The sequence below is a fragment of the Carlito syrichta genome, unplaced genomic scaffold, assembly GCF_000164805.1.
Source record: "Carlito syrichta isolate Samal-C Ts95f unplaced genomic scaffold, Tarsius_syrichta-2.0.1 Scaffold287858, whole genome shotgun sequence".
NCBI lineage: Eukaryota > Metazoa > Chordata > Mammalia > Primates > Tarsiidae > Carlito > Carlito syrichta.
In genome coordinates, this window is record NW_007231954.1 from 385,525 (window position 1) to 398,144 (window position 12,620).

The 12,620-nt window shown below is 47.6% G+C and overlaps 1 protein-coding gene across 1 annotated transcript in view; it reads left to right on the forward strand.

Moving 5' to 3' along the window:
* Positions 1-1,007: 1,007 nt before the first annotated feature.
* The window catches only part of LOC110595205 (sickle tail protein homolog), a 17,355-nt gene continuing 5,742 nt past the window's right edge, over positions 1,008-12,620 (forward strand). The window contains exon 1 of the mRNA XM_021709991.1: positions 1,008-1,374. Within this exon, the coding sequence (XP_021565666.1) occupies positions 1,305-1,374 (70 nt within the window). The 5' untranslated portion in view covers positions 1,008-1,304. The remainder of the gene's footprint in view (positions 1,375-12,620) is intronic.

A 12,620-nucleotide genomic window follows, 5' to 3' on the forward strand; every position in this document is an offset into this window, starting at 1 on the left:
CAAGGTCATAATGTGGAGGCCAGGCCAGTCATTGTTCTGCACACATTCTTGATCTAAATCAATCTGAAACCTTCCCTGAATGGCCTGTAAACTGGGTCAAGGTATGGTCACCAGGCTAGCCATTGTCCTTTCTTTCCCTCTGAAATGATGGGGCCACTTCAGATCACAATATCGCACTCTTCCTTCTGGTTATTATGTTACTTTAGATATCTGACATGGCAGGGCTAATATTGCTTAGATTACTTTCCCATCCTTTATTTGTGGACATCGTGCCTCCTATTTTCAATTTCTGGGAAATTTGCCAGTTTTTCAAGTACTGGGTAAAGAGCAAAATAAATATTTGTAGGTAGTTTAAAAGGAGAATAAGTATGTTGGCTGCAACTCTGTCCATCCAAAGAAATGCATTTTAATTTTCTTTCGGGCATTAACTCGAGAAAGATTCACAAGGTTGACTTACCAGTTTACTTTTCAGATTTGTGATCAAGGGGCGTGTGTGTGTGTGTGTGTGTGTGTGTGTGTGTGTGTGTGTGAGAGAGAGAGAGAGAGAGAGAGAGAGAGAGAGATGGAAGAAGGGAGGAGTTAGGGAAAGTGAAGCAAATAAGGTAAAAACTTTTTAAACTCCAGGTTAAGTGATTAAAATCGACTGTGTGGAAATGACTATTCTTTAGAGATGTTAATCAGGCCCCAAAAAGTCAGTGCCAGAAAGTGTTTACTTAACGACATTCAGCATACACTCTTTCTTTCAAATTGTTTGGGGTTTTTTTTTGTTTTTTTTTGTTAAGAGATTTCACTGAATTTGGGAGGTGCAACAGGTCCGTGTTTCTTAAAACGTCTACCAGCCGCTTTGGGAGGCTCACTCCGGGTCTGGGATTAAAGAGACTAGGTTCCCGGCCGTGATCGTGTGTGAAATGTTTTCCTTCCTCGGCTGCAGAGCCTCGGTGGTTTGCAGCGGGAGCCGGGCAGGCTGAGTCGCCGGTAGCGAAGGCCGTCACCTGTTGGGGCCTCCCTGGAGACGGAGCACAGCCCCCAGTCTCCCGGATCCGCGCGGGAGGACGCACCGACGGACAGACGGGGGGACGGGCGGGGGGGGCAGGGGGTGGGGAGGCCCGGGAGGCCCGGCGCTGGAATGCAGTTTTCTCGGGCGAGGGAGACTTTGCAACCGAGTGGAAAATAGTTTGGGGTGGGGTTTCGCCCGGTCCCCTCCTCCCCGGCCCAGGGCCCCCTCCCAGGCGCTTTCTGGGAGCTTTTAGAACCGAGCTCTGAAGTTGCCAGAGAGCGAGGAGCTTGTGCCGCAGGCGGAGACAATGGAAGAAAATGAAAGCCAGAAATGTGAGCCGTGCCCTCCTCACTCGGCAGACAGCAGACAGATGCAGGGTAAGTAACAGGCTCATTCAAAGATGGGACGGGGACGCGTGTCCCTCGCCGCTTGCAGCTTTTTATAAACTGCGGCCCCTGCGCCCGGCGGGGGGGGGGGGGAATCGATTTCTTAGGGTGGTGCGTTTCCCAAACTGAGCAGGGAGCTGTGATTTCTTGGGCTTGACTTTATCATCTCTGGCACGATTTTCCTTAGGCAGCCAAAAGAGGTGGTGGGTGATGGCACATTTGTAGCACCGGGAACAGTCAGCGTGTTCCTGTATCTCTAGCCAATGACAAATAAATCACCAAGCAGCTTTTAATCCGACCCCCCTCCCGGCCCGAGCGCCAGCCCCGGGGAGAAAGGCGCTGTTTTTGTGAAACTTCTCTAGGACGGCAAAGCTCCCATTCATTGGTTGGGGGATTCCATGAGGCAAACGCACGCTGGCTGCAGAGTTTTCAGCATTTTAGAGCTGAAGCACAGAGTTTGGGGGTGTTTTATTTTCCAGATCCGAACAGCAGGGGAGTACTTGTGCATCTGGATGAGAGAGGGCTCTGGATCTTCTTTTATGTTTTAATTCAGAAGTTGGGAGTTGTAAGACAATTTCGGTCAATTTCCTCCAGGCGGTTTCCCTTTAATTGTGTTTATAATAGGCTTGTCTTTTCCGTAGGGGATTTCCAGAAGCTTGTGTTGTTTCAGAGAAAGCTCGCGGTGGGGTTGGGTGGCAAGAGAGCTTCACAGCTCTCCAGAGCCTGGCGTCTGGGATGCCCCGAGCCCAGCCTGCGGGACCGTATAGGAAGCGTGTTCATAAACCTCGCAGTCCTCAGCCGCCCCCGCCCCACCCTCCCCAGGTTCATCCAGGGGCCAGTTAGTTACCAAAAGACGTGCGGGAGTGCAGGGCTGTGCGTGGGAGTGGGGATTATGCACAGGGGAAAAGGTGTGTGTTTTGTAAAAATGCGAAAGGGAAGTAACACATGACTCATCCACACTGAAAATGCAAAGCTAAGCCCCAGACAGAAGAAATACAATGACAAGAGGTTGAAAGCCCCCAGTGAAATGCAGAAAACTTGGAGTTTAGTACACGCTAGGGGATCCCAGAGTCTTAGTCATCCGTCTGGGTTTCTGTGTGTGTACTCCCAAAGCGGAGGGCTGTTTTTGAGGGCATGGGGTCAGTGGGGTCCGGGGGGAGATAAGCCCCCTATCCTCCACCCCTTATTTGTTAGTTCAGAATCGTATAGCAGGAATTCAACCTCCAGGCCTGTCCTGAAAGAAATGTCCCCGATTCTGGAGGGGCCGTGGATTTAAGAAATAAAGTTTTTTTTAAAAAGTAATTTAAGAAATAATTTTCAAACAGGCGCAGCATTTCAAAGGTGCTTCAGAGGCTAGGATGGTCAGGCTGAGACCGTGTGCTCGTTTAGTTCATTCATTCATTCCTTTTGTGAATATTGGACATTTGTTATGTAGTCGTCACTGTTTTCGCTGCTGGAGAGCCAGAAGTGAACAAACCAAACTAAAAATACTTGCCTTCATTGAACTTATACTCCTAGGGCCAAGTTTGGAGGTGATGACGGGTGGAGTGGAAGAAGCAATGAACAAATATGTAAAATAATATGTAGCGTGTTAGATGGCAGGGCTGCCAGATTTACCAAAAAAAAAACACAGAATGCCCATTTAAATTTGGGGTAAGCAGTGAGTAATTTTTTGGAGCATAAGTATATTTCCTGCAATATTTGGCATATACTTATGCTGAAAAGTTATCCATTGTTTATTCGCTATTCAAATTTAACTGGGCATCCTGTATTTTATGTGGCAACCCTAATAAGGTTATGGGGCGGGGAGAAGCAGGGAAAGAGAATCAATAGGGAGTGGGGAGTGAAACTGTAAATAGGATTATCAAGGGGAACTTCACTGAGGTGATGTTTGACCAACGACGAGGGACGGAACAGCCAGGATCTAGTATGTCCAAAGAGCAGCAAGAACATGGGAGGAAGGATGGAAGGAAAAGAGGCTGAGAGTTAACCCCAGGCCAGATCACCTAGGGCCTGTGAAACCGTGATAAAGACTTGGGCTTTTATTTTGAGGGAGATAGGAAGCCACTGGCAGGTGGAAACTCTTTTTTTTTTTTTTTTTACGTTTTATTGAAGAAAAAATATTTCTCAGAAACGGGAGTCTCACTATGTTGTCCAGGCTGATTTCGAACTCCTGGCCTTAAGCAATCCTCCAACTCAGCCTCCCAAAGTGCTAGGATGATAGGTGTGAGTCATTACGCCTGGACTGTAGTTGTCTTTTCAAAGGGTAATACTAGGTGCTTTATTTATTTATTTATTTGAATAGGAGTCTCACTCTGTTGGAGCGTAGTGGCACGCTCAGGGCCACTGCAGCCTCAATCTGCTGGGCTCAGGCGATCCTGCCGCCTCAGCTTTCCCAGTAGCTGGAACTACAGGCATGCGCCACCCCATCTGGCTAATTTTTCTTGATTTATTGTAGAGATGAGATCTCGCCAAGTTGCCCAAGCTGGTCTCGAACCTATGGACTCAGGCAATCCTCTCACCTTGACCTTCCAAAATGCTGGGATTTTAGGTGTGAGCCAATACTAGGTGCTTGAGCACAACCCACGTGAGGAAGGGAGAAGGGCAAGGAGGGCTTTAGGAGGCTTCACAGTGAACCAAGCGAGAACCACAGCTAGCTTGGACCAGATGGTGATGGGCAGGTGGTGATAAGAAGACAGATTCTAGATGTTTAATGAAGGTATAGCCAGAAGCATTTGTGAAGGGATTCATTGTGGAATGTAAGAGAGTCAGAGAGTCAGAGATAACTTTCAAAGTTTTGGTGTTGGCCAGGCATGGTAGCTCAAGCCTGTAATCCCAGCACTTTGAGAGGCCGAGGCAAGAGGATTGCCTGAGCCCGGGGGTTCTTGACCTGCCTGGGCAATTTGGTGAGACCTCATCTCTACAATAAATTACAAAGCATTAGCTGGGCATGGTGGTACGTGTCTGTAGTTCCAGCTACTTGGAAGGCTGAGGCGAAAGGATCAACTAAACCCAGCAGGTCGAGGCTGCGGTGGCTGTGAGCAGTGTGCCACTGCACTCCAGCCTGGGTGACAGTGAGACTCTGACTCGAAATTAAAAATAATAATAATAAATAAATAAATAAATAAAAAATTTTGGTGTGAGCAGCTGGAATAATGGAGCTGCCATTTGCCTAAGTGGAGAAGCATTTAAGAGGAGTAGATGACAGGGTGTTTATGATTTGTGAGTGAGGGGAGTAGAAAGGATACGAATGAGAATTTATCAGGCATCCACGTGATGTTGATTGCAATTTGGATATTCGTGACTGAAGTTGAGGGCATACTGGGAATTGTGAGAGATCCCCTAGGATTGAGTCTGTGCATTGAAGGAAAAAGTCAGGAAATAGTCGAAGGGATTTCCTTCCCCCCTCCAGGATATTCCAGCATTTGGAAGTCAGGGACACTGGAGAGTGGCTGGAAGAATTATAAAAGTGTGGTAAGGGTTTTGACGTGGTGGCTCACGCATGTAATCCTAGCACTTTGGAAGACCAAGGCTGGAGGATCGCTTGAGCCCAGGAGTTCAAGAGCAGCCTGGACAACATAGTTAGACCTTGTCTCTACAAAAATAAAAAATATTAGCTGGGTGTGGTGGTGCATGCCTGTAGTCCCGGCTACTGGGAAGGAGAAGGATCACCTGAGTCTGGAAAGTTGAGAGTGCGGTGAGCCTTTATCGTGCCACTGCACTCCAGCTTAGGTGGCAGAGTGAGACCCCAACTTAAACAAAGTGTGGTCGGAATCCAGGTTAGGTTTTTAAGATCCTGTTTGGTTCTGGACAAATATGATGTTGCAGAGGAATACAGCTTCACTTCCAGTTCCCGGATTCGCACCGGGACCACATCTCTGATGCTGACGTCACCCATGATATAAATCCATTTCTATCATTGTGTATTCTCTTGTGTTTGTCTATGTGTTTTGCACAGTGACAATGTGATTTTCCAGGGCAAGGATCATGTCTTATTTATACACACTTGCATCCCCAGTGCCAAACAGAGAACCAAGCATGTAGAAAACACTCAATAAACATTTGTGGAACGAAAAGTTAATTATACCACTCCAAGACGTTGGGTTTTTCATTCTGCTATAGATAAGGGTCCCTTGGGTGATCATGTAACCTACTATCCAAACAAGACTCTTTTGAGAGTGAAAGGGAATGCTATAAATAATTTCTCTGGGACAACAGTTGTAACCCAGAGCTGTTTTGGCAAAGTGGGGCATAGGACCACCCCAAGAATAGCTCTAATCAATGAAGTTTCCACGGCTGACTAGTCAGGCTACTGGGTAAATAACAGCATGAAAGTGCACAGCATGGTGCATTTGACAGAACAGGCACTCAATAATTACGAGTGGAATTTGAATCTGACTGTAACAGGCTCCCTTTGAAGGTCATGGGCTCCTCAGTGTGTCCCCAGGGGATGGGTGCTCCTGAGAGATGCTCTGTCTATTGGGGTGTTTGCTCTTGCTTTGGTCCTAAGGTCTTGAAACCTCTATGCAGGTGAAGTGCCATTGGCTCACCTGCTGGCCTACCCACTGTCTGGTCTGTAGCGTTTCGTGGAGTCTACAGAGCCTGGGGAGTCCCAGATATGCAAGGCTTTGCTCAGGAGTTTCTCAAATAGCTCCATCTATCTCTGCCCCATTATCCTGTTTTATTCCTCAAAGCACTTATCACAACGTACTGTTTATTATATGCATATGTGTGTGTGTGTGTATATATATATATTTTTTTTTTAGTTTGAGTCTCACTCTGTCACTCAGGCTGGAGTGCAGTGGCATGATCATGGCCACCGCAACCTCGACCTGCTGGGCTCAGGTGATCCCTTCCACCTCAGCTTTCCAAGTAAGCTGGAACTACAGGCGTGCGCCACCAGGCCCAGCTAATTTTTTTATTTATTGTAGAGACGAGGTATCACCAAGTTGCCTAGGCTGGTCTTGAACCCATGGGCTCAGGTAAGTCTCTCACTTCTGCCTCCCAAAGTGCTGGGATTACAAGCGTGAGCCACCCACTATTATATATATATTGGCTTGTTGCATGCCTCCCTAATTGTAATGGGGATTCCACCATGTGGGAAGGACTATTTATTATTATTTATTTATTTACTTATTTGTTTGTTTGTTTGAGGTGGGGTTTCACGTTGGTACTGAGGCTGGAGTGCAGTGGCACGATCCTGGCTTACTGCAGCCTCAATCTTCTGCCCTCAGACAATCCTTCTGCCTCAGCCTCCTGAGTAGCAGGGACTACAGGCTGGTTTTGAACTCCTAGGCTCAAGCAGTCCTCTGGCCTCAGACTCCCAAAATGTTGGGATTACTGATGTGAGCCACCGCACCTGGCCATGGGCAACTTGGTGAGATCTCATCACTACAATAAATCAAAACTCAGCAGGGCATGGCAGCGCGCACCTGTAGTTCCAGTTATTTGGAAGACTGAGGTGGAAGGATCGCCGGAGCCCAGCAGGTCAAGGCTGCGATGGCCGGGAGTGGCCACTGCACTCCAGTATGGGCAACAGAGTGAGACTCCAACTCAAAAAAAAAAAAAAAAAAAAAAAAATATATATATATATATATTCACATATGTGTATAGACTTTGCCAGTTTATTTCCTAACTCCTTTTTCAGTGTACGAGCAGGCACCCAGTATTTGTGTGAAAGAATGAATGAAGCAATCAAATTGATTAACTTTAATCAATACTTGATGCAAGAATGCTTTTCTGGGTATAGGAGGGGCTGTCTGTGTCCTGTTCATACTAGAAATCCTCTTTGGCCCAGTGTGGTGGCTCAGCCTGTAATCCCAGCGCTTTGGGAGGCTGAGGCGAGAGGATTCCCTGAGCCCGGGGTTTCAAGATCAGTCTGGGCAACTTGGTGAGACCTCTTCTCTACAATAAATCACAAAAAACAAAACTAGCCAGGTCTGTATTTCCAGCTACTTGGAAGGCTGGGGCAGTAGGATCACCTGAACCCAGTGGGTTGAGGCTGTGGTGGTCATGAGCGTGAACTGCTCTCCAGCCTGGGCGACAAGAGTGAGACTCCAACTCCAAAAAAGAAACAAACAAAAAAATCCAAGTGAGCTGGAAAACCAAGGGACTCTGTGGGCTGCCAACAGAATATATGTTTTAGTCAGGCAGGCTAATTGTTGTAATCACCCCTTAATGTTGGTGGCTTTGCATGATCAGGGTTCATTTCTTGCTCACACACAGTGGAATGTGATGTCCCTGGCTAGGTGGATCTCCTGGGTGGACACTCAGGCTCCTCCTGTCCCGTCACTATGTCATCCCCAGGGCCTTAGAGGGTGCCACTGGATCATTTGCCTTCAACTGGCTGAAGAGTAAAGAAAGGACATGGAGGATTATTTAGGAGAGTCCAGGGGCCAGGACAAAAGGCGACCCATGTGGCTTCTGCCCACATAGCATCGACCAGATCTTAATAAGATGGAGGAGGCTGGGAATTCAGTCTTCCTGTGTGTGCAGCAAGAAAATATTACGGGTTGAACACACAGCACCTTTCTTGCCACGGTATGCCCAGAGAGGTTGTACAGCCAGACAAAGCAACTCCATTGGTGTTCCTTATGATAAGAGAGCATCTCAGCAACATTTTAAAAGAGACAGCTACAGAAACCACTAGAAAGAAGTGAGGGACGCTTTTCCAAAGCATCTGCAGCCTACCTAATGTTTTCTTTTTTTTTTTTGAGTTGGAGTCTCACTCTGTCACCCAAGCTGGAGTGCAGTGGTACACTTACAGCCCCCGTAGCCTCAACCTGCTGGGCTCAGGCGATCCTTCCACCTCAGCCTTCCAAGTAGCTGAGACTACAGGCACACGCCACCATACCTGGTTAATTTTTTACTTATTGTAGAGATGAGGTCTCACCATGTTGCCCAGGTTGGTCTCAAACCCGTGGACTCAGGCAATCCTCTCGCCTCCACCTCCCAAAATGCTGGAATTACAGGCATGAGCCACTGCGCCTGGCTCGGCCTACCTAATCTTGATGCAGGAATAAAACTTCAGGGAAGCTGGCAGTACTGTTGCTGGCTCTCAAGCAGGTGTGGAATGCTGGAATGATGCAAGGCCCCAAATCCCTTACTGTGGGTCAGCTGACCCGGCCAGGGTAACCCGAGTTGTGGCGAAGAAGCCGGCCTTGGCAGCCCCTGCAGTTGCCTGCCTGCAGAATTTGCTTGTGTGGATATCTCTGTGTGGATGCCCCATCTCCCATGATCCTCTGCCTAATTGGTATCTGCCCCAGCTCCCACTTTCTACTTTTTAGAAGACCCACCTCCCAGCCGGGAAGCCCTGTGGAGCTCTGAAGAGTCTCTCTTGATTCGCACTTCTCCAGGGAATGTCTAAGGAATTGTTCGGGGCTTTAAGCTCCTGTGTTGCTCTTTGCCTTGCTTGAAGTGCACTCCCAGGGGGTGTTGCTCTGGGCTCTGCAGAGGTTGGGAGGGGCAGGAAGGGAAAACAGGGCCGCCTTTCAGCAAGCCTAAGCCTTGCCTTCACGCTGCAGCTTCATTATTTTGTTTGACAAGGATTCCCAGAATAGCAAACAGCTGGACACACCCGTATTTAAATGTTAGCACCAAAGCGCATTCCAAATGAGAAATAGAATTGTATGTCTGTTTTGATGGCTTGGGTAATCCGCACTTGAGCTTTTCTCTATTCATGTGGATAATGAGGACTTGGCCAGCCCGGCTCTCTGACTCCATGGCTGTGGAATTGTGACTCAGTGTCCTTTGCCTGCTCCCTCTTGTTAGTATGTAACCCTGATTAGTTTTTCTCCTCTCCTATAAAGACCACGTGCTTCCCAAATGGCCGAATGGTAGAGTTGTCGCTTTTCCCTAGGTGTGGGAGTCAGCAGCGTTGAGAGCTGAGCCTTGTTGAGGAAAAGGCTTAGGTGCCAGATGCTCAAAGGTAGCTTGTTTGGAGAGCCTGTTGGTTGTTCTGAGTGCTGGTGACAGTGAAACAGGTGCCTGGAGGTAGAACGGGAGGCAGATGGGGTGCTAGGACATCAGGTGGCAGGCAAGAAGGCGAGGCACAGGGGAGGAGTGGGCTCCTAGGACAACCTGATATCTGCCAAGTGACTGTGCGTGGAGCCTTCCAGCCCCACTGGCCATTGATGCTTCCTTCCTCGACAGCAAAATCCTGTTAAGCAACTGAAGATATTTTAGAAATATCCACAAGAGCCGGGCTCGGTGGCTCAGCCTGTAATCCTGCGCCTTTGGGAGACTGAGGTGAGTGGATTGTCTGAGCCCGCGGGTTTGAGACCCGCCTGGGCAGCTTGGCGAGACCTCATCTCTACAATAAATCAAAAATTAGCCGGGCCCACCGTGGTAGCACACGCCTGTAGTTCCAGCTACTCAGAAGGCTGAGGCGGAAGGATCGCTGGAGCCCAGCAGGTCGAGGCCACAGAGTGAGACTCCGACTCAAAAAAAACAAAAACAACAACAAAAAAAGAAATATCCACAAGAAAGAAAGGGGGAAAAAAAAGGGAAAAGCAATGGAAGGTTGATGTGACCTTCCCAGTGTTAGAGAAAAAAAGGGGGGTTGTTGAGTCCAATCATTCGGGGCTACTCAGAGGTTAACCTGGACAGAAGACCGACTCTGATCACGAGAACTTTCCTCTTCTAGCTCCTTTCCTAATTTCTTTCTTTCTTTCTTTTATTTTTATTTTTTTTGAGTTGGAGTCTCACTCTATTGCCCAGGCTGGGTTGGAGTAGCACACTCACGGCCACTGCAAACTCGATCTGCTGGACTCAGGCGATCCTTCTGCCTCAGCCTTCCAAGTAGCTGGAACTACAGGCACACACCACCACGCCCAGCTAATTTTTTGATTTGTTATAGAGATGCAATCTCGCCAAGTTACTCAGGCTGGTCTCTACCTCTGAGCTTAGGCAATTCTCTCACCTCCACCTCCCTAAATGCTGGGATTACAGGCATGAGAGACTGCTCCTGGCCCGTTTATTTCTAAAAAGAAAGCATAGGCCAGGTACGGTGGCTCACACCTGTAATTCCAGCACTTTGGGAGATGGAGGTGAGAGGATCACTTGAGCCCAGGAGTTTACAACCAGCCTGGGCAACATAGTGATTCCTTGCCTCTACAGAAAAAATAAAAAAAATTAGCTAGATGTGGGAGCATGCGCCTGTAGTCCCAGTTACTTGGGAGGCTGAGGCAGAAGGATTGCTTGAACCCAGGAGGTGAAGGCTGTGTTGAGCCATGATCATGCCACTGCACTCCAGCCTGGGCAAAAGAGTGAGACCTTGACTCAGTGAAAAAAATAAATAAATAAAAATAGTACAGTCCCTGAGGGGTTACTGTGCTGGCTGTCTTAACCTCTTCTGATGATTCTTGGATGAAACAGAATAGTTCACGTGAGCCCGTGTGGCATAGTGAGACTGCAGGCAACTCTCTGCTCCTGTTTTTGGGATTGGATGTGCATGAACATTTATCCAGATGGGTGCATGTGCATGGACGTGTACTATGCCTGTGTAAAAGGTAGATTAGTTTAATGATGTCAGAAGCAATCATAAAAGCCTACTTGAGAGTCAACAGTCAGATCAAGTATACAACAATTTTGGCTAACACGAAACACATGCACAACACTGTCAAAAGGTAAAGCTAACCCTCTTCAGGTTGGGCATGTATTTATCAACCTGAGACACAGCATTTTCTGCATCTGGCTGTGTTCAATAGATCTTACTTCTATGTTATAGGGGAAGAAACCATAAAAAAGATAGCCATGATGTGAGTCTGAGTATTAGAAGAGTAACCTAAATAAATGAGATTACAGTTTATCCCCCAATATCTTTTAAGCCAATAGTTTTATCTTCTTTTCCTTCAAAACTTCTGGCTGAAACTAATGAAAAGTAGAAGAATTAACTGGCTTGGATGTGTTTTTCCTCCCTTTCCTCATCAGTGTCTGATGGAAATGCTATAATTAGCAATGTAATGAGAAGTGAAGGATAAACAAGAGGAGTTATTCCCAGAACACACTTCAAGGGTTAGAAGCCTGGAACAGGGAAACCAGCCGGAGATTGAAATATTTTCTGTGCCTAACCAAAGAGTGTCTATATCTACAATTCTATACACAGACATTTCTAGACAAAGATGTGTTGGTGGCATTGCTTTTAGGGAAATGTTTTATGCCTAAACACTGGACACCTGTTGCTTTGTACCACTAGCGTGAAGATTTAGGTCTCTGTTTATCTGAGATTCAAGTGAGCAGAACTCTCAAATATTGAATCTATTTTTCTGCACTTAACTTTTCTTTCTTTTTTTTTTTTTTTTTTTTGAGCTGGAGTCCCACTCTGTCACCCAGATTGAAGTGCAGTGGCTGCTCCCGGCCACCTCAGCCTCAACCTGCTGGGCTCCGGCGATCCTTCCGCCCAGCCTTCCAAGTAGCTGGAACTACAGGCGCGTGCTACCTTGCCCAGCTAATTTTTTGATTTATTGTAGAGATGAGGTCTCGCCTGCCCAGGCGAGTCTCGAACCCGCAGGCTCAGGCAATCCACTGTCACCTCAGCCTCCCAAAGGCGTGGGATTACAGGCTGAGCCACCAAGCCTGGCTAACTTTTCTTTCTTTTTAGAGACAGAGTCTCACTCTCTCACCCAAGCTGGAGTGCAGTGGGGCAGTCATAGCTCTCTGCAGCCTCAAAACTTTTGGGCCCAGGCCAGGCACCGTGTCTCATGCCTAGAATCCCAACACCTTGGCAGGCAGAGGTGAAAGGATTGCCTGAGCCCATGGGTTCGAGACCAGCCTGGGCAACATGGTGAGATCTCTTCTCTACAATACATCAAAAAATTAGCCAGGCGTGGTGGCGCATGCCTGTAGTTCCAGCTACTTGGAAGGCTGAAGTGGAAGGCTTGTCTGAGCCCAGCAGGTCAAGGCTGGTGTGGCCGTGAGCTTGCCCCTACCCTCTAGCCTGGGTGACAGAATGAGACTCCTACTCAAAACAAAACAAAACAAAAAGCAAACAAAGCTCCTGGGCTCAAGCAATCCTTCCACTTCAGCCTCCCTGGTAACTGGACTATAGGCACATGTCACCATACCCGGCTAATTTTTAAAATGTTTTTGTAGAGACAGGATCTTGCTATGTTGCCCAGGCTGGTCTCCAACTCCTGGCCTCAAGTGATCCTCTTGCCTCAGCCTAACAAAATGCTGAATGCACTTAACTTTGTTTTTTTTTTTTTTGAGTTGGTGTCTCACTCTTTTGCCCAGACTGG